This window comes from Scyliorhinus canicula, chromosome 1, assembly GCF_902713615.1.
Source record: "Scyliorhinus canicula chromosome 1, sScyCan1.1, whole genome shotgun sequence".
In the NCBI taxonomy this organism is placed as follows: domain Eukaryota; kingdom Metazoa; phylum Chordata; class Chondrichthyes; order Carcharhiniformes; family Scyliorhinidae; genus Scyliorhinus; species Scyliorhinus canicula.
The window spans coordinates 227,024,431-227,050,418 of record NC_052146.1 but is presented as its reverse complement, the minus strand read 5'-3'; the positions used below and the strand labels follow the sequence as shown (position 1 = coordinate 227,050,418).

The following is a 25,988-nucleotide window of genomic DNA, read 5'->3' as shown; positions in this document are numbered from 1 at the left end:
AAATTACAAGTTATTAGAGAGAGAGAAAAAAAAAAGGAAAACACAAAAATTTAACATGAATATTTACAGGTAAGCATCTTCATAACAATAATTGTGGCCGCCCCCTTTAGCCAGCATACATATTTTACATTCCCCAATATGGCCGAGGCACATGTTTATAGGCATTTATTTATAGTTTGGTTTTGGGCCTTGGCTTGCCATCAAACCCCCATACCGAGCCCGTAGCCCCCCCCCCCCCCCCCCGGCTACCTTCCCCCGATTCCCGTCCATTTTCCCCTGGTTCTTGGCCACCCGACTATTCATGTACGTTGGCCACAAACAGGTCCCGGAACAGTTGCATGAATGGCTCCCACGTTCTGTGGAAGCCGTCGTCCGACCCTCGGATGGCGAATTTGATTTTCTCCATTTGGAGAGATTCCGAGAGGTCGGACAGCCAGTCTGCAGCTCTGGGTGGTGCTGCTGACCGCCAGCCAAACAGGATTCTACGGCGGGCAATCAGGGAGGCAAAGGCAAGGGCGTCCGCCCTCCTCCCCAGGAATAGATCTGGCTGGTCTGAAACCCCGAAGACCGCCACTATCGGGCATGGCTCCACCCTCACCCCCACCACTTTGGACATAGCCTCGAAGAAGGCTGTCCAGTACTCCACAAGTCTGGGGCAAGACCAGAACATGTGGGCGTGGTTGGCCGGGCCTCTTTGGCACCGCTCACATTTGTCCTCCACCTCCGGGAAGAACCTACTCATACGGTTTCTCGTTAAGTGGGCTCTATGTACCACTTTTATTTGCGTCAGGCTGAGCCTTGCGCACGTGGAGGTGGAGTTGACACTATGCAGTGCTTCGCTCCAGAGTCCCCACCCTATCTCCATCCCCAGGTCGTCCTCCCATTTCCTTCTTGTTGCGTCCAGTACGGTGTCGTCCCTATCTACCAGTCGGTCATACATGTCACTACAGTTCCCTTTCTCTAGGATACTTGCGTCCAGTAGGTCTTCCAGTAGTGTCTGTCGTGGCGGTTGTGGGTACGTCCTTGTCTCCTTTCGTAGGAAGTTTTTGAGCTGCAGGTACCGTAGCTCGTTCCCCCCAGCTAGCTGAAATTTCTCTGTCAGTTCGTCCAGTGTTGCGATCCTGTCGTCCGTGTATAGGTCCCTGACTGTCAGTGTCCCCCCGTCCTGCTTCCACCTTTTGAAGGTGGCGTCAGTCAGTGCTGGTTTGAACCTATGGTTGTTGCAGATGGGAGCTTTGTCCGACATTTTGTACAGGCCAAATTGCTGCCGCAGTTGGTTCCAGGATTGGAGGGTGGCTGTCACCACTGGGCTGCTGGAGTGTTTTTTGGGTGGGGATGGGAGTGCTGCCGTGGCGAGGGCCCGGAGGGAGGTTCCCATGCAGGAGTATTGTGGTGACTTTATAGAACATAGAACAGTACAGCACAGAACAGGCCCTTCGGCCCTCGATGTTGTGCCGAGCAATAATCACCCTACTCAAACCCACGCATCCACCCTATACCCGTAACCCAACAACCCCCCCTTAACCTTACTTTTTAGGACACTACGGGCAATTTAGCATGGCCAATCCACCTAACCCGCACATCTTTGGACTGTGGGAGGAAACCGGAGCACCCGGAGGAAACCCACGCACACACGGACTTTGGCTTCATGAATGTGATTATGTGACAGAGCTGTCCTCAATACTGCTCTTCCTGTTCGATATTACCTCGCATTACAAAAGGGTACGGAGTACAAACACGTATCATAAATAACATGCTCCACTTTTTCTGGAAAAGAGGGAGGAAATAAAGAGGAAGGAAAGGAGTCAGGATTGTCTTTTATAGCCTTTTATAGTCCATGCATTGTTTCGTGCTGGTCTGACCTGAATCTTGCAAAATAAGCTGCATTTATATAGTACTTTTTATGCCCTTAGAGTATCCCAAAGTGCAGGTTACAAATTTGCTCTACTGTCGATACATTTTCAGGTTCAATGGTGCAAGTTGCTAAAGAGTCTGCTCTGCTCTGTATCTACTTGTATAGTAAAGACACAAAGATAGAAGCCCTATGATCTGAACTGGATATCAATACATTTTACACATGCATTTTGCTAATCTCTCCAATGATAGAACATGTTAACACCGGAAAAGGAAATATTTTGTTTAATTAAAATAAAACTTTTCCTCCTCACAGCAAGATAGAATGTACACAGGAGAGCTTGGAGGGTGTGAACTCAGTACACTTCCATCTCCTGTAAGTTCACTGCATCATGTTTCAATTGCTGGAGAGAATCTGCAAGCAATTCTGGGCCTATCTTTCAGACTTTATGCAGATGGTGAATGATTCAGCTTGTATGGTAACGAGGAGCAATAAATTGATCAATCTTCTGGAACCAGGTAATTAAAGATCAACTTTTAGGTAAGGAAAGGTTTTTCTGAAAATACAAATTCTTCCTTTTCTATCATTTTTCAGGATGCTCTGATAAGCTGAATCCTTGTAATAACAACAAAATAATAATAATAATTGCTTATTGTCACAAGTAGGCTTCAATGAAGTTACTGTGAAAAGCCCCAAGTTGCCACATTCTGGCGGCGCCTGTTCAGGGAGGCTGGTATGGGAATTGAACCCGCACTGCTGGCCTTGTTCTGTATTACAAGCCAGCTGTTTAACCCACTGTGCTAAACCAGCCCCATGTTGCTAAACCAGTTGCCCATGTGGGGTAAATTTGTTATTCCAGTTGCCTCTGGGAGGCTCCCAAACCCAACAGAGACTGGGAAAAGGCCCCAGAAACTAGAAATATGCCAACACACTGCATTACCTGGTTCCCAACATAGTAGAACACACTTTTGGTGTTCAAGTATATTTTACAGATTAAGTTTGTTTGCTTCTCTGAATTGGAAAGATCAGGAGTGGTAAGACTGCAAATTTTGGAAGCTATGTTGTGTTGCACTCTATTTACCCTACATGGCCCATTGCTCCAATAGATTGGTATTTTTAAAAAAAATAAATATTTTATTGAGGTATTTATATGGTTTTATAACAGTAACCAAAGAAAGAGCGTACATACAATTATAAACATCGTCTTCCTCTCTCACAGGTTCCACCTTTTCTAGCCTCCTACTCTAAACTAAACTAACCCCACAGCCCGCAACCCCCCCCCCCCCCCCCCCCCCCTTCTGCTGACAGTTAATTTTCCCTAAAGAAGTCGACGAACAGCTGCCACCTCTGGGTGAACCCTAACATTGACCCTCTCAACGCAAACTTGATTTTCTCCAGACTGAGAAAGCTAGCCATGTCCGATAGCCAGGTCTCTGTCTTCGGGGGCTTTGAATCCCTCCAAGCTAATAATATCCGTCTCCAGACTACCAGAGCGGCAAAGGCCAGAACGTCTGCCTCTTTCTCCTCCTGGATTCCCGGATCTTCCGACGCTCCGAAAATCGCCACCTCTGGACTCGGCTCCACCCTTGTTTTCAACACCTTGGACATGACATCCCCAAACCCCTGCCAGAATCCCCCAAGCTTCGGGCATGCCCAGAACATATGAACATGGTTCACTGGTCCTCCCGCACACCTTGTGCACCCATCTACTATCCCAAAAAACCTGCTCATCCGGGCCACTGTCATGTGAGCTCGGTGAACAACCTTGAACTGTATCAGGCTGAGCCTGGCACATGTTGTGGACGCGTTGACTCTACTCAACGCATCCGTCCAGAGACCATCCTCTATCTCTCCTCCTAACTCCTCTTCCCATTTGTGTTTCAGCTCCTCGGTCTGTGTTTCCTCTGACCCCATAAGTTCCTTATAAATGTCCGAAACCCTCCCTTCTCCCATCCACACTCTGGAAACTACCCTGTCCTGTATTCCCCTTGGTGGTAGGAGCGGGAAGGTTGGGACCTGCTTGTGTAGGAAGTCCTGCGCGTAGGAAGTTCCTTTGCCATTGCTGGCACTCTGCCTGATCTTGAGTTAGACTGGTCTAGCCCTGGGTCAATGACTGTGTTGAAGTTGACACCCTCCCCTCCCCCCATGACCAGCTTATGCAAATCCAGGTCCGGGATCTTGCCCAGCATCCTCCTTATGAGCTTCACATCATCCCAATTCGGCGCATTCACATTCACGAGTACCACCGGCAGCCCCTGCAGATTTCCACTGACCATAATGTACCAACCCACCACATCCGCAACTATTCTTCCCGCCTCGAATAACACTTGCTTATTAATCTAGCCCCGAGTGGAAAACCTGACCGACCCATACCCTCCTTAGCCTGACCTGGTCAGTTACTCTAAGGTGCGTCACCTGCAACATTGCCAAGTCCGCCTTTAGTCCCCTCAAATGTGCGAATACGCGTGTCCTATTAACCGGCCCATTTAGCTCTCTTACGTTCCATGAGATCAGCCTGGTTGGGGGATGGGGGACTTTTCGCCGATCAGCCATCACCTTTCTTGGGCCAGTCTCCAGCTGCAGGCCCACCCCCCCAGGCAGCCTCCATCCCCGACCCTGTTGTCCCGCAGCAAAAGTCCCTCCCCAGTCAGCAGAACATTTCCCCCCCCAGTAACAACACTATACACACAGCCCCTTTGAACAAGCATAACATCTGCTCACCCCCCACTGCGCTTCCATGAGCTAGCCCACCCAGCTAGCTTGGTGGCCTCCACCCATGGCGCCAGACATTTCCCCAGCTATTGTTCCCCCCTTTCTCGGACACACATATGCAAATGTAAACAATCCCAACCCAATTGCCCAAAAGAAACACAAAGAAAATCAAAAAGAAGATCCAACATCTACCATTCACACCTCCATCCCCATCAGTGAAAATGCAAATTTTAACTCACACAGCTCATCTGCAGACCCCAAATCGATACAGACGGCATTACAAGTAACGTCCAAAAAAAAACTTTTTTGACATTACTTTTTAAAATAAAACATGAACTCTGCAGCAAAGTTCAGTCCAAACTCCTCAGTCTGCTGCCAGCCCTTTCCTTCTAGCGAAGTCCATCGCTTCCTCGGGTGACTCGAAGTAGAAATGCTGCTCTTTGTGAGTGACCTAAAGACGAGCCGGATACAGCAGTCCAAACTTTACCTTCTTCTTAAAAAGGGCCGATTTTATCTGATTGAACCCTGCTCTTCTCCTGGCCAAGTCCGCGCTCAGATCCTGATATATACGTAGGACGCTGTTCTCCCATTTACAACTCCGTGTCTGCCTGGCCCACCGTAGAATGCACTCCTTGTCCAGGTACCTGTGGAATCTCACCACCATTGCTCTCGAGGGTCACCTAAACACGGCTTCCTCGCTAGCGCTCTGTGCACCCTGTCCACCTCCAATGGTCGGGAGAACGTCCCCTCCCCCAGTAGCTTCTCAAACTAAGTATGCCCCTGCGTCCGTTCATTCGGATCCCTCCGGGAGACCCACGATTCTCAGGTTCTGCCAGTGGGACTTGTTCTCTAGGTCCTCCACCTTCTCCTGGAACCTTTTCTGCTAATCTCTCAGCATCCCCACCTCCGATTCCACTGCAGCTTGGTGCTCCTCCTGCTCAGCCAGTGCCTTCTCCACTTTCTGGATCGCCCGATCTTGAGCATCCAGTCTGAGTTCCAGTCACGCAATTGACTCCTTTATCGGGTCCAAGCATTCCTGTTTCTGCTTTGCGAAGCCCTCCTGTATGAGCTGCATCAGCTGCTCCATCGAACGCTGGGTCGTCGAGCCAGAACTCTGGTCGTCCGCCATGCTTTCTCCTGCTGTAGCCTCAGCCCAAGCCTTCTCTGTTCGCCTATTTCTTCCTTTGCGAGCACTCCTGGTCCGTTTCTCCATGCACTGCTGCATCACAGTTGCATCCGACATCAATTTTCCACTTCAGATCCGACAAAAAAAAAAAAAAAAAACGGGGAAAAAGGTCCAAAGTTCCGACCCGAGCTGGAGTCACCAAATGCAACCTACTCCTTCATAGCCGCCACCAGAAGTCAGATTGGTATTTTCTTAAGAAGGCCAAACTGGAAAACTTTAGTAAGACTATGAAGATGATCATAAAATCAAGCAATGACTGGGAATTTTTGGGCTGAATGATACCTGAACTATGGTCTGGGTCAGGCTTTTCCCGAATATCTCTGTTGTTTTTCACAGTGGTGCTAATATACAATATTACTTACTGCTTACTTTATACTCCTTCAATTTTTCTATAATAGAGATGAGGGGATAAGGGAAGAGTGCATGTTTGGGTCTCCAAAACCTCATTGCTTATAACTGGAAGCCTCTGGTAACTGGAAGGCTTCCTTTATTTCGGATGGTGAGAGAGGATCCATCTGGACAAATAACAGCCACCAGTGGAAATTGGGTCAGAGCTAAATCTGGCCACATAATGGGTCAGACAAGAGTCCGTCTAGAATTGTGTCTATAGAAACGTCATTCAGTCAACAACATGCACCCCCGAAAGAGTCTGAATGATGGAAAGGTCTATTCTACCTGAGAGTTTGGGGTCAGATTGACCTCTGTTATGCCAAAATGATGACATTGGTTACTTCTGATGTTGGCACCAATGGGGAATGAGGAAACTGTTGATTGCTGTTTGGTTGCTGGGAAGCTTTAATCACTGCAGAGCTGACATCCTAAAGGTAGGACAAATAAGTGACGGATGAAGTGAACAAAATCTTCCTCAATCCCTTCGCCCTCGTAACATCAGCTTAAGTGGAGAAAGGCTTAACAATTGCAACTTCAAAACGAATGATCTTGGGAACCTAGTCTGCTCTTGCTAATTTCTGAATTGAAACCGAGGTAGAGAAGAGCCTTGTGCAAAGTTGGAGCTTCAGATGTTCGCAGTAAGACATTCTAACCTCTTGCATTCAAATTGCCATACAGAACACCTTCATGTTGAGCAAATAACAAGCATGATACCAAAAGGAGTAATGCAATGGGAGGGATGGCACATTTGCTGGAATAGGTCCATGATATTTTACACAGTATGCACCAGGGGTTGCAGGGCAGAAAAGTGCAATCTGAAAGCAGCCACAATCTGAGACAACATTGGTGATAATGCCAAAAGAAAAACTACAAAAACAAGTGGATTAAACAAATTTGTCCAAACCTCCCAAAGGGGAATGGGACAGTTCAGCGCCGCCATTTCAGCGCCAGGACGTTTCAGCGCCAAATATTTCAGCGCCAAATATTTCAGCGCCAGGACGTTTCAGCGCCAGGACGTTTCAGCGCCAGGACGTTTCAGCGCTCATTCATTCAGAAATCATTCTTGAGTATGGTCACAGGTATGACACAGGTATACCAGCTTTTACACTTAGTTATTTGGTCGTTTCATCGTTCTAACTGTCTTTAGATTTTGTTGGAGTTTTATTATGATTACTGTTTAGATAAAGTTAGAGTTTTGTTAACAAGTTTTTATACTTACTTAGTTATTTGGTAAATTTCTTTTGGTAAATTTGGTAAGTTCCATATCTTTAAACCCATGTCCAATGAACTTTACTTTTAATGATTGATTTTATGAACTTACAGATTTGTAAATTGTTTTAATGTACTGTTTTTGGATCTTTATAAGTGGATCTTTTACAATAAAAACATTTAGTTAACACTTGAGTTTTATTTCATTTTATGAACTTACAGATTTGTAAATTGCTTTGTGCCAAAAAAATTCTGTCATAACTATATGACAACATTGGAGAATTTTTTTTTCTGGCGCTGAAATGTCCTGGCGCTGAAATGTCCTGGCGCTGAAACGGCGGCGCTGAAACGGCGGCGCTGAAACGTACCGCACCCCTCCCAAAGACTGAAAGCAGCTTACAGGCACAACAATCAACTTTTTGTTTCTGATGTGAAAGAATGGTGCCAATAATGCATACAGTCTACTGAAGGCAAGGAAGTCTTGCACTGCAGAGCAAGCAGGGATCATATGTGCCTACTTAAAGTGCGATTATCTGAGGGACAAAATCCCAGGGTAGTTATCCTTTATCAAAACATTGCACAGAGATTGAATAAATGTAGAACGGTAATTTTTCAGAAAACTCAATCCATTCTTGCATGTTTGTTCGGAAGTGGAAAAGTGGAGTCTAAGTTACTAGCCTGTCAAATTCATATTGCTAGATTGACAATTCTACGATAAATAATCCTAGTTTAGTCAAATAATGGATGAAACAGACATTGAAAATGGCACATAATGCTCACAAGACAAAATGTCATCTTTTAGATGGCTATTTCTTTTCTCTTCCCCAATTCGAAATCCACAACTTTAGCTTGGTTCTTTAAAAAATGACACACCATCAAGATAAAGCTTTCCTCATGATTTAGGCCCACTATTGATAAATGTAAACAGTGCTTTAGCTATTACTAATGGGATTATAATTAATGTAACAGGCGTACACAGACATTGGAATTTGAAAAAAATCTTTCCAATCACATTAACAATATAGCATTCAAAGCCCTAGTGGATAATGAAAGCTGATACAAAAATCTAATTTTTCAGCAAGCTCCAGGCATTTACTTAATATCTGTAGTTTAAACAGGGAGGTTCAGGTACAACATTATCAAGCCAGAAAATGGCTGCCGTGTTTGCCAAAGAAAACTATAGTACTTTTGTTCTTGGGACTGATTAGAAAGGAAGTTCAGAAACAAGAATACTAACAAAGCAGCCTTGTGCAGTGACACCTTGGATCTTTGAGAGCTTCAGAAAGATTTGTGCTTGTAAATTTTCAGCCTAATTACTGGAAAAATTACATCTTCAAATCCCTACGAGGAAAGTCCTTTAAAGATAGAAGATCTTGTATGGGCTTGCTGAGCTTATTGAAAGAATACACGCTGAATTTACAAACACCAGAACAGGTCAAATCAAGGAGTTGTGTGTTCTAAAGTTCTAATTACCAACATAACAATCGTGGCAATCAAGCGGTTTGGGTCAACCATCTTCTTCAGTTGCTTCAATGGTCCCATGAGAAAGCAGGTGCTGGAATGAAAAGACAGAAAACAGATTAAGTTTTCAGAAACTTAAATTTTGAAAACAAGACAATTAACAGCGAAAGAAAAAGCAGCCCACACTTTTCATAGAATTTACAGTGCAGAAGGAGGCCATTTGGCCCATCGAGTCTGCACCGGCTCCTGGAAAGAGCACCCTACCCAAGATTAACACCTCCACCCTATCCCCATAACCCAGTAACCCCACCCAACACTAAGGGCAATTTTGGACACTAAGGGAAATTTCTCATGGCCAATCCACCTAACCTGCACATCTTTGGACTGTGGGAGGAAACAGGAGCACCCGGAGAAAACCCACGCATACACAGGGAGGATGTGCAGACTCCGCACAGACAGTGACCCAAGCCGGAATCAAACCTGGGACGCTGGAGCTGTGAAGCGATTGTGCTATCCACAATGCTACCGTGCTGCCCGTACTTGTGAAGTAATAAGTGCCAAATTATGAATAATCTCAATAAGAACCTTTCCTTTGCTTAACTGTCAAAAGATTTCTTGATGTGTAGCCTTTCACACAACATAATAGTGTTTATATAAGTGTTAGTTAATGTAGATCCCACTGTCATGATATCTTGACTTTGCACTCAATACTAATTCAAAGCTTTAATTATATTAAACAGCACCGGAGACATTCCAGTCAGGCTTTCTCTAATGTCTCCATTGATATGGGATGACTGGAAAACAAATCAGAGTATATTCAAGAGATCGATAGATTTCTAGACGGTAAAAATGTCAAGGGATATGGGGATAGGGTCGGAAAATGGGGTAGAAGACCAACTACGATCAGGCTGAATGGCACAGCAGGCTCAAGAGGCCGAATGGCCTACACCTGCTTCTATTCCCCATGTTTAATAACCTGACTGCATCTCTTACAAACTGAGTTACGCATATCTGCTGCAGATCAAAGTTTTTTTTTCACTGGATAACAGTGTCCAGTACGTCTGCCATATTGAAAAGTGGAAAATGTCAACTTTTGAACACTTTTCAGCATATACTACATAAACAATTAACAATGACAGAAAATACTGAACATCATAAAATTCGTATAAAATACAAAAAAATGGAAACAATTTACAAGAATATTGCCGTTAGCTTTTAATACTTTCTTGGAATAAGCTGTTTGGTGAAATTTCTGCTCCTTGATAAAGAAAACAGAGTAAGGCGGCTCCATAGACGGCTGAAGGCAGAGGTCAGCAAAAAACCCACATCCTAAATAAGAGATGGTGCGTGGAGAAAGCACAGAAGATCCAGTAGTGAGCCAACAACTTGAAGTTTCTCTAGCGCAGACAAGACCACCTACGGCCCAAGCACCCAAAATTCCACCCCACTGGTGGCCAAGAACAGAAAGCTGCTCATCAAGAACAGAAAAGCAGACAATGCCCACTGGACGGAGCAATTCAAGGACCTCATCAGAGACTCTCATCGAGTGTCCTCGACTCCATCATGCAGCATGCCAACATCTCAGCATAACCCCAGTCGGGTCGAAAAGGCCATTCAACAGCAAAAGAACAACAAGACATTAGGAGAAGATGGAATCCCCACGAAAGCATTAAAACATGGCAGAGAAGCACTATTGGCATGAATACATGACCTAATTTTCCTTATCTGGAAGGAGGAGAGCATGCCACGAGATCTCAGAGACACAGTAATCATGTCCAGTTTCAAAACGATCGACTGCAGTCACTACAGAGGAATCTCCCTACTATTGGCCACAGGGAAGGTCATCACAAGAGACCTCAATTGCCTTACCCTGTGGCTGAAATGTCTTCCTCGTCTCAATGTGGATTCTGCCCACTAAGGGGCTCAACAGACACATTCTTCATTGCATAGCTACTACGATAGAATAGGGAACACCACCAACCCTTTTAGGTGACCTTCTTTGACCTCACAAAGGCCTTCAACACTCATCCGCGAGCGATTATGGAGCGTCCTCCACAGTTTTGCCTGCTCCCAAATGTTTATCACCATCTTCCACCTGCTTCATGATGACATATAAGCCGTGATCCTGACTAACGGATCTACCACAGATCTAATTCATATTCGGACAGGGATCAAGCAAGGCTGTGTCATTGCACCAGCGCTCTTCACAACCTTCTTTGCCGCAATGCTCCATCTCACTCTCAAAAAGTTCCCCACTGGAGTGAAGCCAAACTACAGAACGGGAATCTGTTCACTCTCCGCCGCCTGCAGGCCAGATGAAAAGTCATCCCATCCTCTCTCATTGAACCACAGTATGCAGACAATGCTTGCATCTGCACACACTGAGGCTAAGCTCAAAACCATTATCAACACCTTCACTGAGGTTTACGACAGCATGGGCCCCAAGTGGTCTACTCGAAGCTTCAACACAGCAAGCGAGCACCAAATGGGCAGAGGAAACGCTTTAAGGACACCCTCAAACCCTCTTTGAAAAAGTGCAACACCCCACCAACACCTGGGAACCCCTGACCCAAGACCATTCAAAGTGGAGGAAAAGCATCCGGGAAGGAGTTGAAACCAGAGTTTAATTGGCAAGAGTGAGTGGAAACCAAGCATAGAGAGCAAAAGGAGCGCATGATAACCTGGGCAAATCACCTACAAACTCCTGCAAATCACCATCTGTCCCACCTGTGTCATGCTTTGGACTCCTCATGTCACCTGAGAATTAATTTTTAGTGTGGAAGCAAGCCATCCACGACTCTGAGGGACTGCCAAAAAAGGAAGAACACAGTCTCAGACTATCTTTTAGGATGAATGTGACATTGACAACAATTTACATTTATATAGCAGCTTTAATGTAGGCAAATGTCCCAAAGCACTTCACAAATGTAAGCAAACAAAACTGACACTGGGCAAAAGAAAAGGGCAGACGACTAAAAATTTGGTCCAAAAACGTGGGTTTAAGAATGATCTTAATGAAGGTAAGGGAGATAATTCCAAAGTTTAAGACCTTAGATGGCTTAAGGCACGTTCTCCAATGATATTGTGAAGGAAGTGGTGGATGCACAAGACACCAGATGAAAGTTGCAATAGTCTGCTCTCCCCTTTTGAGAGAGAGCTGACTGGTGGTGATTCAACCTGAGGATCACCATACCTCAGGCAAAGGGCAGTTGAGAAGGTGGGGGGGCCTTCATGGATAACCTCAGCCAGTACAGGATTTGAACCAGTCGTCCAGACAACTGAGCTAACTGACCCCACAAAAATCCAGATATGGAGCAACACAGATTTCTTAGAGGACTGTAGGGGCACGGCAAAGGGGAGATTTTTACATGAGCATGTTAAAATTGAGATATTGGTAGACTGGGAGACAATATATGTCAGTGAAGACAGGATGGATGACTGAGTGAGATTTGATTCAGATTAGGATTTGGGCAACTGTTTTTGGATGATCTCATGTTTATGGAGGGTGAGAAAACTAGCAGGGAAAGCATTGAAATATCAAATCTGGGGAAAATATACGCATGGATGAGGAATTCAGCTTTCAGATAAGCTGATGTGGGGTGGAGATGTGTGATGTTATGGAGATGGAGGAACACCAGAGCTGATGTGAGAATAGAAGCCATGATTGATTTTAAGGCTACAACTCCATGGTGAAAAGTGGAATCAAGTGAGGTCTATCTGACACACCTGGACAAAGGAGTACATTGGAAGAATATGGAATGGTCAATCATGTCAATAACTGCAAGGATTAGGAAGGATAGTGTACATAGTCACAGTCAGAGGTGTCATTTGTGAGCTAGGCTGCTTCAGGGTTGTGGGCATGGGCAAAAAACGTAACAGGAGAGGTTCAAAGATGGAGTTGTGGAAAAAATGGGCACAGATATGGGAGGCAACAATATGTTTAATAATTTTTACATACAATATGTAGGCCTCAAATTTCTAGGGAGCTTAGTTGTCGCTTACAGTCGAAGTTATTTCTTTGAGGAAGTTGAGCAGACTTCATGTGGACTTCTTTTCCCACATTTAAGCTATAATCTTAACATAGGAAAACCTGCCTTACCATAGGGGGACATTGATTTGCTCATTTAGAATTTATATCTAATAAAGTTCTTGTGGATGGTGTTGCTCTGAGCCACCATTTCATTGCTCTGAGTCAATTTTGTACTTGAAGTCCAAAGATATGTAGGTTAGGTGGATTGGCTATGTTAAATTGTCCCTTAGTGTCCAACGGTTAGATGTGTTGCAGGATTATGGAGATAGGGCAGGGGAGTGGGCCTAGGAAGAGTGCGCTTTCAGAGGGTTAGTGCAGACTCAATGGGCAGAATGGCCTCCTCTGTACTGTCGGGATTCATAGAATTTACAGCGCAGAAGGAGGCCATTCGAGTCTGCACAGGCCCATGGAAAGATCACCCTCTCTCAGCCCACACCTCCACCCTATCCCTGTAACCCAGTAACCCCATCTAATCTTTTTGGATACTAAGGGGCAATTTAGCATGGCCAATCCACCTAACCTGCACATCTTTGGACTGTGGGAGGAAACTCGGAGCACCCGGAGGAAACCGACGTAGACATGGTGAGAACGTGCAAACTCCACCCAGTGACCCAAGCCGGGAATCAAACCTGGGACCCTGGAGCTGTGAAGCAACTGTTCTAACCACTGTGCTACCGTGCCTCTCTTTTTATGCTCCTATTCTATGGCAGGACCAATGTTCATTTCAAATCTATATTATGCAAATTATACAAACCCATTCAGAAAGTCTTTTTCTTAATAAATTTAGAGTGCCCAATTCGTTTTTTCCAATTAAGGGGCAATTTAGTGCGACCAATCCACCAACATGCACATCTTTGGGATGTGGGTGCTAAACCCACGCGAACACGGGGAGCATGTGCAAACGCCACACGGACAGTGACACAGAGCCGGGACCGAACCTGGGACCTCGGCACTGTGAGGCAGCAGCGTTAACCACTGCGTCATATGATGCCTTCATTCGGAAATTCTTACTTGTGGCTGCAAAAGTGTGATGCTTTCTAGTACCAGAATTCTACAATTACAAATAATAGACAACATTAATACTAGTCATTCTTGGGTATTTGTGCAAATATCAACCACCTTTCAACTTTGACTTAGGCTTCAAGTTCACTTACTGCGGTAAAATGGTGGAAGTAAAATTTGTTTCAGTTTGTAAAGGGAAAATTGTTTAACATTTTCACAATGCAGATTATTCCTGGTCAATGTATTGTAACTCATAGCAATATTAAATATGAGTCATTTTCCATGAACTCTGCTTCACTGCCATTATTTATTGTCTCTGCTGTTTTCTTGATGTAGGAGCAATTGTTTTAGAGCTAAGTAAGCACTCTGACTGATGAAAGCAAGCACGCAAAACTGTAACACGAATTGAACTTCTTTTCACAATTGCTATTTAGACAGAGTCATTCATTTGCTTTTTATTCTGCAAAGGTATTTTCTATGTCATACTGAACAGGAACAGGCCCTACCGGTCATGATACCAACATTGGCCAAAATCCGGCCCATCCACTCTGTCCATGCCCCTCATAATCTTGCAGACCTGCATCAGGTCACCCCTCAACCTCCGTTGTTCTAATGAAAACAGTCCAAGTCTATTCAGCCTCTCCGCACAATTAACTTGTCCACTTGTGCTGCCACTTTCAAAGATCTGTGGACCTGCACACCCAGATCTCTCTGACATTCTATATTTCTAAGAGTTTTGGCATTACGGTATATTTCCACTTTATGTTAGACTGATCCATTCAATCTTTGTCTTGTGGTGGTAATCATATTGGATGATAGATATATTTTGCATGCCACATTGAAGAAATAATGCCTTAAAATATTGCTATCACAATGCACAGCATAATACACAATTCCAAAGCAACATAGGGAAGATTCTTAATTTCAGTACATTGTAGTTATAGTATGTTGCAGTTCAATGGTAACTTTAACAAATCACGGAAACAGTAACACTTTTTATTCTTTCATGGGATGTGGGCCAGCATTTAGTGCACATTCCTAATTGCCCCTGATGGGGTAGTTAAGAGACAACCTGTGGATCTGGAGTCACATGTAGGCCAAACCAGGTAAGAATGGCAGGTTCCTTTCCCTAAAAGACACTGGTGAACCCAGATAGGTTTCATGGCCTTTTAATTCCAGATGTTGGATTGAATTTAAACTCCACCATGATGGGATTTAAACCCAGACACTCAGAACCTGGATCTCTGGATTACTAGTCCTGTGACAAACCACTCTGCCACTGCCTTCCATTACATATTGACAGCTTGTCCTCAGAAAAAGGAAAATGATGGTCATTGCCAACTTGCATGTCAGCCATTAGTTTATATGAAAGCTTATTTCAAGAGGCACTCACCTCACCTACAGTATTATATCTTTTTTTTAATTTTCAAAAAAACTTTTCTGATTAAGGGGCAATTTATTGTGGCCAAACCATCTACCCTGTACATCTTTGGGTTATGGGGGTGAGACCCACGCAGATGCGAGGAGAATGTGAAAACTCCACATGGACAGTGACCCGAGCTGGGATCGAACCCGGGTCCTCAGCAGCGTAAGGCAGCAGTGCTAACCACTGCGCCACCATGTCGTCCTACATTATATCTTCCAAGAAATTAAACCGTTGCGAGTTTTAGATATTCAAAAAATTCACAAGAATATGTCCCCCCCCCCGCCCCCCGCCCAAATAACGTCTCTTTTTCCATTCCATAGGTCCTTATATTAGGTACAATGAACATGCTTCCTCATTTTTCTACATGTAGATTTGACAATCCTCTCATTTTAATGTATTTAATTGGACAGAAAAAATTGCAAATGCTAGAAATCTGAAACAAGATGCTGAAAATTCACAGCAGCTGCCAACCTCTGAACAGGGAAACAGGTCAACATTTCAGATTCAGGCCCTGCGTCAAAGAATACTGTCTGACCTGTTTCATTACCACATACCACAATGTGACATGTGAGATACAACAAGATACTCAAATTGTTGGGAGGTGGGCCGAGAAGAAGGGCGGGCCCCTTTTAAGATGACATTGGCGTAGATATGGTACTGTGCACATAAATAAATGGGAGCGCAGTGGCTGCCTTGAGTTTCTGCATTGGGAAATTATACCAAATGACAGCTGTCACAGATAAAAAGTAGGTGATCCAAGTAGAAAAATGTCAGGAAAATGAATGATGGGCAGAAAGTAAGTCGTAATGACAGAGAGCAGGTCATTAGGCTGTGAAGAGAACAATTCAGGGACAAAATTTGTGTATGGAGGCACACAGGCATGAAAACTAACCAGATGGCATACTGTTTGCCAGCAACATCCTGCTCACAAGCTGCAGGTACACAATTAAAGTAAATGGCCAATTAGCAGATGCGGACTGGAATTTTATAGTCAGCTTGTTGCAGCAGGAACCAGCTAAGATGCCAGGAGGTATCTTCCCAGAGGCAGATGAAGGGTTGGTGCTCCAGTCTGGCTTTGAGGCGCCAAGAGCAAAAGCAGAGAAGAGGATTCCCTCCCCTTTGACAGTATAAATGATAAAGCAAGTGGGAAATAAATAACAGGAGATACATTAATGGTGTTCAAAAGGCATCTTGACAAATACATGGATAGGATGGGTTTAAAGGGGTACGGCACAAGGAAGTGCTGAGGGCTTTGGCCAAGGGCTGGTTTAGCTCACTCGGCTAAATCGTTGGATTTTAAAGCAGACCAAGCAGGCCAGCAGCACGGTTCGATTCCCGTACCAGCCTCCCTGGACAGGCGCCGGAATATGGCGACTAGGGGCTTTTCACAGTAACTTCATTGAAGCCTACTCGTGACAATAAGCGATTTTTATTTCATTTATCATGACCAGTACAGGCTTGGAGGGCCAAAGGGCCTGTTCCTGTGCTGTATTGCTCTTTGTTCTATCCATACGGCACACATTTAACTTGCAGTGATTATAGTCTCTAGAGTCACTAAGTCTCCAAAAACAATTACAATCCCAGACCAGACCCTAACAATGGCTATGATACTGGACCGAAACCCCAATATTTTAGTTTATTCTGTAAGACAGTATGGAAAGAATACTTCGCTCCAGGAGTGATTACATGAAAAATAGGGACTTGGTATCTTAAAACAAAACTTTATTACTAACAGTATTAAAAATCTTTAACCTCACACCCTAAAATAGCTTACAATTATCCTTTAAACAATACTAAATACAGTAAATACAATACCCTTCATTACTATCTCTATTCCCAATTAAACAAGAAAAACATAGTCTCAATCCATCCTACATCCCAATGGCACAGAGTAATACTTGCTTTCCAGAACAGATTTGGTTAGAACCCATTCAGACTCTGGCTGTAGGTCTTCTAAAAGCTGTTTCAACTGGTTTGTTTCAGCTTCCCCTTTGCCTCAAACATGTCTGCACTGCATTAAATACTATTAATCTCTTTAAAAAAAAAACTATCCTTCTGATGTACTATTGAGGCTCTGTTAGGCTCTGGTCAGACCCCTACTGTGAGCAGTTTTGGGCTCTGTATCTAAGGAGAGATGTGCTGGCCTTGCAAAGGATCCAGAGGAGGTTCACAAGAATGATAGAGAGTTTGTCATATGAGGAGCGGTTGAGGACTGAGTCTGTACTCACTGGAAGGACGAGGAGGGGGATCTTATTGAAACTTACAGGATATTGAGAGGCCTAGATAGAGTGGACGTGGAGAGGATGTTTCCACTAGTAATGAACGGACGACCTTTAAAACTGAGATGGGGAGGTATTTCTTCAGCCAGAGGATGGTGAGTCTGTGGAACTCTTTGCCACAGAAAGCTGTGGAGGACAAATCACTGACTGTCTTTAAGACAGAGATAGGTTCTTGGTTAATAAGGGGATCAGTGGTTATAGGGAGAAGGCAGGAGAACGGGGATGAGAAACATATCAGCCATGATTGAATGGCGGAGCAGACTCAATGGCTGAATTCTGTTCCTATGTCTTGTGGTCTTATCCAACTGTGAGAGCAAAATACTTTACTCGTGGTCTAAAAAGGGTAGATAGATCAAAACTCAACTCAAAAGCTTTCTCAAACGGTCTGAATACCTTTGCTCCACTCAACAATGACATAATTTCCCCAAGCTGAAGACAAATTAACTCCCCAGGCTGAAAACAAGAGCACCCCAGGGATTCCCCCGAATCAAACAAATAATGTGATAGCCCAGGCTTTTACGATGGTCAATTCTACCTTTGGCTCCAAAAAGCCTTCTGGTCTTGCAAAACAAAATCACTTGAAAAACATGACTACTGGGCAGCAGGTGGCACAATGGTTAGCATTGCTGCCTATGACTCCGAGGACCCGGGTTTGAATCCTGGCCCTGGGTCACTGTCTGTGTGGAGTTTGCACATTCTCCCGTGTCTGCGTGGGTTTCACCCCCACAACCCAAAGTTGTGCAGGTTAGGTAAATTGGCCACGCTAAATTGCCCCTTAATTGGAAAAAAAATAATTGACTACTGCAGTCAAATACACATTAACCCAGACTTTTAACCTTCAAATTGCCAAATGTTTATAATCCAATATACCTAAAATCCTGCACTTGCCATACAATTTTCCAGCGCTACCTTTTCAACTGTTTCCTTGCAGTTTCAGAAGAAGCTTTGGTCACTCTAAAGAGGTGTGTGTGCGTGCGCGAAAGGTGTGTGCGTACGTCTCCCTTGCCAGTTTTCCAGAAGCCTTATACACATCTGCTGCCAAAACTGTTAGTCGATTTTGAGTCACTTGCTCTGAACTTTAAAATTACTGTACATTTCATCCACAGAGACTTATGTTCATTTATGATTCTTTTTACTGTTAAAAGTTTAGAAAACCAGGAGCAGAAACAGTGGGCTATTCACGTTTTGACCAGAAAAGGCTGTGAGAAAATATATGCTGTTTATAGCAAGTCTGCAGCAGTTGTAGCTAAAGCATTTTTACATGTTTTAAATAAAATAACTAATTTATTTTGCACCTTTCAGAACCTTGGTGCATCCCAAAGCATTTTTTTTTTAAATTTAGAGTACCCAATTATTTTTTTCCAATTAAGGGGCAATTTAGCTTGGCCAATCCACCTACCCTGCACATTTCTTTTTGGTTGTGGGGGCTCTACAGACTAAACAGTGATTTATTGAGTGTACAGGTGGTTAAGTCACATGAACAACATGACTGCAGGTGGGAACTGCTTCATGAGAAAGAGGGAGAAGCAGACACAATGAGCGGTTTGAACAGTGCTCTCAACAGAATGGATGCTGTGGATGCATCAAGCTGGTACTGAATTGTAGTTTGTCAATAATTATGCTCCATTGCCATCTAGTGTCAGAGAACTAGAAGTACTGTTTAAAACACAACCTGTCCAAAATAATTGCATCACACAATCAGTATTTAGCCAGCTGAGGGACTGAACGGGCTCAGGCAGACAAAATAATTTTGATCTACTTATATTTTGGTGAAGCAAAAGTAAGGAACTTTAGAATGCAACAACCAGAAAGGTTTTATTTTGTCGAACTATTAGTCGAACCCCACTCACATTTTGGTGTTAAAAAGTTATTGAACTATGGGCGGCAGGGCGGCGCACTGGTTAGCACTGCTGCCTCATGGCACTGAGGACACAGATTTGATCCCGGCCCCGGGTCACTTTCCTTGTGGATTTTGCACATTTTTCTTGTGACTAAGTGGGTTTCACCCCCACAACCAAAAGATGTGCAGGGTAAGGGCTATGCTAGAATTGACCCTTAATTGGAAAAAGAAAAAAGGAAAAAAAAATGATTAGAATCATAGAATCCCTACAGTGCAGGAGGCCATTCGGTCCATCAAATCTACACTGGCCCTTGAAAAGAGTCCACGCCTCCAACCTATCCCCATACCCAAACCTAATCGTTTGGACACCAAGGGGCAATTTAGCATGGCCAATCCACCTAACCTGGACATCTTTGGGCTGTGGGAGGAAACCGGAGCACCCGGAGGAAACCCACGCAGGCACGGAGAAAATGCAAACTCCACACAGTCACCCGAGGCCGGAATTGAACCCGGGACCCTGGAGCTGTGAGGCAGCAGTCCTAACCACCGTGCCGAACTAGCTTTAGTATGAATTTGTAGATGACACTAAACTACATGGTAATTGACAACGGTAAGGGAGATTTTATTTTATTCAAATTATTTACATTCTCAGTACGCTTTGCGGTGAAGTCGAGACATCCTGAGTGAGTGAGAGAACCCGAGTGAGGATTGGAACTTGGTAATTTGGAGCAGGGCGGTAATTCAGTGTAGAGAGGGAGGAGGTGCTTTTTCCCTTTCGCTTTGTTTTCTTTCTTCTGGATTTTCAGGAGCGGAGCGGAGATGAGTGGTTGGACCAACAACACCTTGGGAAGGTAAGCGGGTAAAAGGTGAATCGGAGGTTTAGACTGGGGAGAAACTGAAGAGTTATGTCACACGAGGGCTGTGATTAGATTGGCCAAGACGGGACCTGCTAAATTCAAATCTATCTGGCAAGTAGTGGTGACTGGTAAGTAGATTTTCTTTCCATTTGTCTATTTTTTGTTTTTCTTTTTTTTTTTGCATTGTAGTTGTATAAGTTAACCTAAGTTTAAGACATGGCAGGAGATCCCAGACCGTGTAATGCTCCTCGTGTGCGATGTGGGAATTCAGGGACACACCCACTGACCCTGGCTCCTATATGTGCAAGAAGTGTCCAGTTGCAGCTCCTGTTAGATCGCTTGATAGCTGGAGCTGCGGATGGACTCAGTTTGGAGCATCCATGATGCTGATGAAGTCGTGGATAGCACGTTTAGCGAGTTGATCACACTGCAGATAAAGGATACTGAGGGAGATAGGAAATAGGTGACCATCAGACAGAGGAAGAATAGGAAGGTAGTCCCCTGCTGTCATCTCCCTCCAAAACAGGCATACTGTTTTGGATACTGTTGGGGAGATGGCTCACCAGGGGAAGCCAGTAGTAGCCAGGTTCATGGCACCGTGGCTGGCTCTGCTGTGCAGGAGGGCAGGAAAAAGAGTGGTAGAGCCATAGTGATAGGGGATTCAATTGTAAGGGGAGTAGACAGGCATTTCTGCGGACATAAACAATATTCCAGGAAGGTATGTTGACTCCTGGGTGCAAGAGTCCTGGATCTCTCAGAGTGGCTGCAGGACATTCTAAATGGGGAGAGTGAACAGCCAGCTATCATGGCGCATATAGGCACCAACGATATAAGTAAAAAACGGCATGAGGTCCGATACGCTGAATTTAGGGAGTTAGGAGATAAACTAAAAAAAGGACTTCAAAAGGTAGTAATCTCGGGATTGCTACCAGTGCCACTTGCGAGTCAGAGTAGGAATGACAGGATAGACAGGATGAATGGGTGGCTTGAGAGATGGTGCAGGAGGGAGGGATTCAGATTTTTGGGACACTGGAACCAGTTCTGGGGGAGGTGGGACCATTACAAATCAGACAGTCTACACCTGGGCAGGACTGGAACCAATGTCCTAGGGGGGTTGTTTGCTAGTGAGGTTGGGGAGGGTTTAAACTAATGTGGCAGGGGGATGGGAACCAATGCAGGAAGTCGGTGGAGGATAGTAAAGAGAGGATAGAAACAAAAGTCAGTAAAGAGAAAAGTGGAAGGCAGAGAAACGGATTGAACTGCGTTTATTTTAATGCACGAGGCCTAACAGGCAAGGCAGATGAACTCAGGGCATGGATAGGTACATGGGACTGGGATATGATAGCTATTACTGAAACATGGCTAAAGGAGGGGCAGGACTGGCAGCTCAATGTTCCGGGGACAGTTGCTATCGGAAAAATAGAGCAGGAGATAACAGAGGAGGGGAAGATGCGTTTTTAATTAGGGGCAGTATCACGGCAGTACAGAGAGAGGATATATCTGAGGGTTCGCCCACTGAGTCTATATGGGTAGAACTGAAAAATAAGAAGGGTGCGATCACTTTGATAGGACTGTACTATAGGCCCCAAATAGTTAGTGGGAAATCGAGAAGCAAATATGTAAAGAACTTTAACTTTCCCAACATTAGCTGGGACAGCCACAGCACTAGGGGTTTGGAGGGACAGAAATTTGTTGTGTGTATTCAGGTAGAATTCCTCATTCAATATGTGGATGGAACTGAACAGAGGAGGCAAAACCTGACCTCCTCTTGGGGAATAACGAAGGGCAGGTGACGGAAGTGTTCATGAGGGATCACTTTGGGACCAGTGACCATAATTCCATTAGTTTTAAGATAGGTATGGATAATGATAGTTCTGGCACAAAAGTTAAAATTCTAAATTGGGGTAAGGCCAATTTCGATGGTATTAGGAGGGAACTTTCAAAAGTTAATTGGGGTGCCTATTTGCAGGCAAGGGGCCAGCAGGAAAGTGGGAATCTTTCAAAAAGGTGTTAACTAAGGTTCAGGGTGAGCACATTACCCTTAGAGTGAAGGGTAAGGCTGGTAGAACTAGGGAACCCTGGGTGACTCGAGATATTGAGGCCATGGTCAAAAGGAAGAAGGAGGCATATGACAGGCATAGGCAGCTGGGATCAAATGGATCCTTTAAAGAGTATAGGGCTTGTTGGAGCAGAATTAAGAGAGAAATCAGAGGGCAAAAAGGGGACATGAGATTGTTTTGGCAGATAAGGCAAAGGAAAATCCAAAGGGCTTTTACATATACATAAAGGGTAAAGGGTGACTAGGGAGAGGGTAGGGTCTCTTAAGGATAAACAAGGTCACCCATGTGCAGATCCAAAAGGGATGGGAGAGGTCCTAAATGAATATTTCTTGTCAGTATTTACTGTTGAGAAAGAATGTTAGGGAAATTGGGGAAATTTAAGATAGGTATGGAGAATGATAGTTCTGGCACAAAAGTTAAAATTGCCTTGCCTGTTAGACCTCTTTTCATTAAAATAAACGCAGTTCAATCCGTTTCTCTGCCTTCCACTTTTCTCTTTACTGACTTTTGTTTCTATCCTCTCTTTACTTTCCTCCGCCGACTCCCTGCATTGGTTCCCATCTCCCTGCCACAAAAGTGATGTCTTGAAGCGTGTACATATTAGAGAAGAGGTGCTGGAGGTATTAAAGGGCACAAAGATCGATAAATCCCTGGGACCAGATGAAATGTATCCCAGGATGTTGTGGGAAGCCAAGGAGGAAATTGCCGTCCCCCTAGCTGAGATATTTGAATCATCGACAGCCACAGGAGAGGTGCTTGAAGACTGGAAGGTACCAAATATCATGCCCTTGTTTAAGGAGGGCTGAAGGGATAAGCTAGGGAACTACAGACCGGTTAGCCCTACTTCTGTAGTGGGTAAATTGTAAGCAGGTATTCTGAGGGACAGGATCTACAGGCATTTAGACAGGCAAGGGCTAATTAGGGAAAGTCAGCATGGCTTTGTACGGGGAAAGTCATGTCGCACCAATTTGATTGAGTTTTTTGAAGGGGTAACAAAGAAGGTAGATGTGGGCAGTGAAGTCGACGATGTCTACATGGACTTTAGCAAGGCCTTTGACAAGGTACCAGATGGTAGGTTGTTGCAAAATGTTAAATCTCACGGAATCCAGGGTGAGGCAGCCAACTGGATCCAAAATTGGCTTGGAGACCGAAGCCAAATTGTGGTTGTGGAGGGTGATTTTTCAAACTGGAGGCCTGTGACCAGCGGCGTGCCTCAGGGATCGGTGCTGAGTCCACTGTTACTTGTTATATATATATATATATATATATTATTGATTTGGATGAGAATGTAGGAGGCATGGTTAGCAAGTTTGCAAATAACACCAAGATTGGTGGCATAGTGGATAGTGAAGAAGGATATATAAGATTGCAACAGGATTATGACCAATTGGGCCAGTGAGCCGATGAATGGCAGATGGAGCTTATTTTCGATAAATGTGAGGTGATGCATTTTCGTAGATCAAATCAGGGCAGGACCTACTCAGTTAATGGTAGGGAGTTGGGGAGAGTTACAGAAGGAAGAGATCTAGGGGTACAGGTTCATAGCTCCTTGAAGGTGGAGTCGCAGGTGGATAGGGTGGTGAAGGCGGCATTCAGCATGAGGTTTTATTGGTCAGAATATTGAACACAGGAGTTGGGACGTCTTGTTGAAGCTGTACAAGACATTAGTAAGACCACACATTGAATACTATGTTCAGTTCTGGTCACCCTATTATAGGACGGATATTATTAAACTATGATGTGGAGATGCCAGCATTGGACAGCGTTGCACAGTAAAAAGTCTTACAACACCAGGTTAAAGTCCAACAGCTTTGTTTCAAATCTCTAGCTTTCGCAGCAGTGCTCCTTCCTCAGGTGAAAGAAGAGGTAGGCTCCAAAAACATATATATATATGCAGATAATTAAGTCTTTCCAGATCCAGAGAGAGGGGTAATCCAAAGAGGTTCTGCAACTCATCTGGTGTATAACATCGGTTGACGGTCCTGTGCGGTGAGGACGTCTTGTTCAAACTTGGACATGAAGATGTTGGCATATTGAGGTGCGAATTTTGTCCCCGTGCCATGCATCTAGATGAAGAACTTGTTGTCGAAGGTGAAGACGTTGTGATCCAGAATGAAGCAGACGAGTTGCAGAATTGCGCCTGGAGATTGGCAGTTGTCGGTGTTGAGTCCTGAGGCTGTAGCAGCAATGCCGTCGTCATGGGGGATGCTGCTGTAGAGTGCCGAGCCGTCCATTGTGACGAGGAATGTTCCTGATTCAACTGGTCCATTATACTTTTAAATTTTAAATTATACTTTTAGCTGATAACTCGAAGGTAGTGCACATTAGCACAAGAAGCAATGTACAAGAAAAATAGTTACGATTAACAAAGCAGAAAATGAAAAACAAAATTAATTTGATATGGTATGAAATTAAATATCAATATGACTCGATAAATCTGGAGATCGGACTTGGTCAGGACAGTTCATTCTTTATAGGGTTTGGATGAGGCCTCAGTGTTGCCCAAATCTTTCGTTCAGTGTCAGAACACTATTTCTGTCCCTGAATAGACAAAAATACAAACTTCCCTCCCTCCAGTTCATAGATTCACAGAACATACAGTGCAGAAGGAGGCCATTTGGCCCATCGAGTCTGCACCGACTCACTTAAGCCCTCACTTCCCCCCTATTCCTGTAACCCAATAACCCCTCCTAACCTTTCTAGTCACTAAGGGCAATTTATCATGGCCATTTCACCTAACCTGCACATCTTTGGACCGTTGGAGGAAACCGGAGCACTCGGAGGAAACCCACGCAGACATGGGGAGAATGTGCAGACTCTGCACAGACAGTGACCCAGTGGGGAATCGAACCTGGGACCCTGCCGCTGTGAAGCCACAGTGCTATTTACTTGTGCTACCGTGCTGCCCTAGTTCTTCAAGGAAGTCTTCCGATATAGGACCCTGCAGAAATGTTTCAGTGCTGTAATCCTCGGAGTGAACATGAGAGAGAATCTGGGTAGTCAGGTTTGGGGGGGGGTTTGTCAAGCTGGGGGCTAGTCAAGTTGGGTATTGGGGTCGGCCGCGTTGGGTCAGAGAGGTGAGTCAGGTGGTGGGTCAGGTGAGGTCAAGAGGAAGGTGTTGGGTGGTAGGGGCTAGTCAGGTCGGGTCATTGAGTGATTAGAGCTTTAAATTCTGTTGACACCCAGGGGCTAGACTAGGTTTTAATCTGTTTTAAATTTCCTCAGTAAATATCCAGGTAAATTAAGCAAGAACCATCTGAAGTCTCCAACTCTTTACTCAAGAGTTGGAGAATTTTGTGGAGGGTCCTGGGAAGCAGGGGAATTGCCCATTGGAAGTTCAAACTTCCCAGTCAATGCCTCCGATGATTTTGCATTGGGGATTCCATGAGTTCCTGTAGGACAACGTTTGAGATAAGCCTGATCTCCGACCATCTGGAGAGAAGATGATTGTAATTTACTGCTGCAGTATTCAGCAAAAAATATTAATATTTTAATAGAACATAGAAGGCAAGAAGGAATTGCATTTTTGATGAAAAACTATGATAGTTTAAAAGGCACTAGTTAATTGTGAGTCTGACAAATGTTTTCAAAATAAACAATTTCTATTATAAGAACCATTGACAAAAATAGTTAGGACAGTGCAAGGCAATAAGAGATTCGTGACAAGTTGAAACATTAAGC

At 44.4% G+C, this 25,988-nt stretch overlaps 1 protein-coding gene across 1 annotated transcript in view; it reads right to left on the bottom strand.

The window, feature by feature from the left end:
- The window catches only part of sft2d1 (SFT2 domain containing 1), a 61,048-nt gene that overhangs the window by 10,907 nt on the left and 24,153 nt on the right, over window positions 1-25,988 (bottom strand). The window contains exon 4 of the mRNA XM_038808610.1: window positions 8,826-8,907. Within this exon, the coding sequence (XP_038664538.1) occupies window positions 8,826-8,907 (82 nt within the window). The remainder of the gene's footprint in view (window positions 1-8,825; window positions 8,908-25,988) is intronic.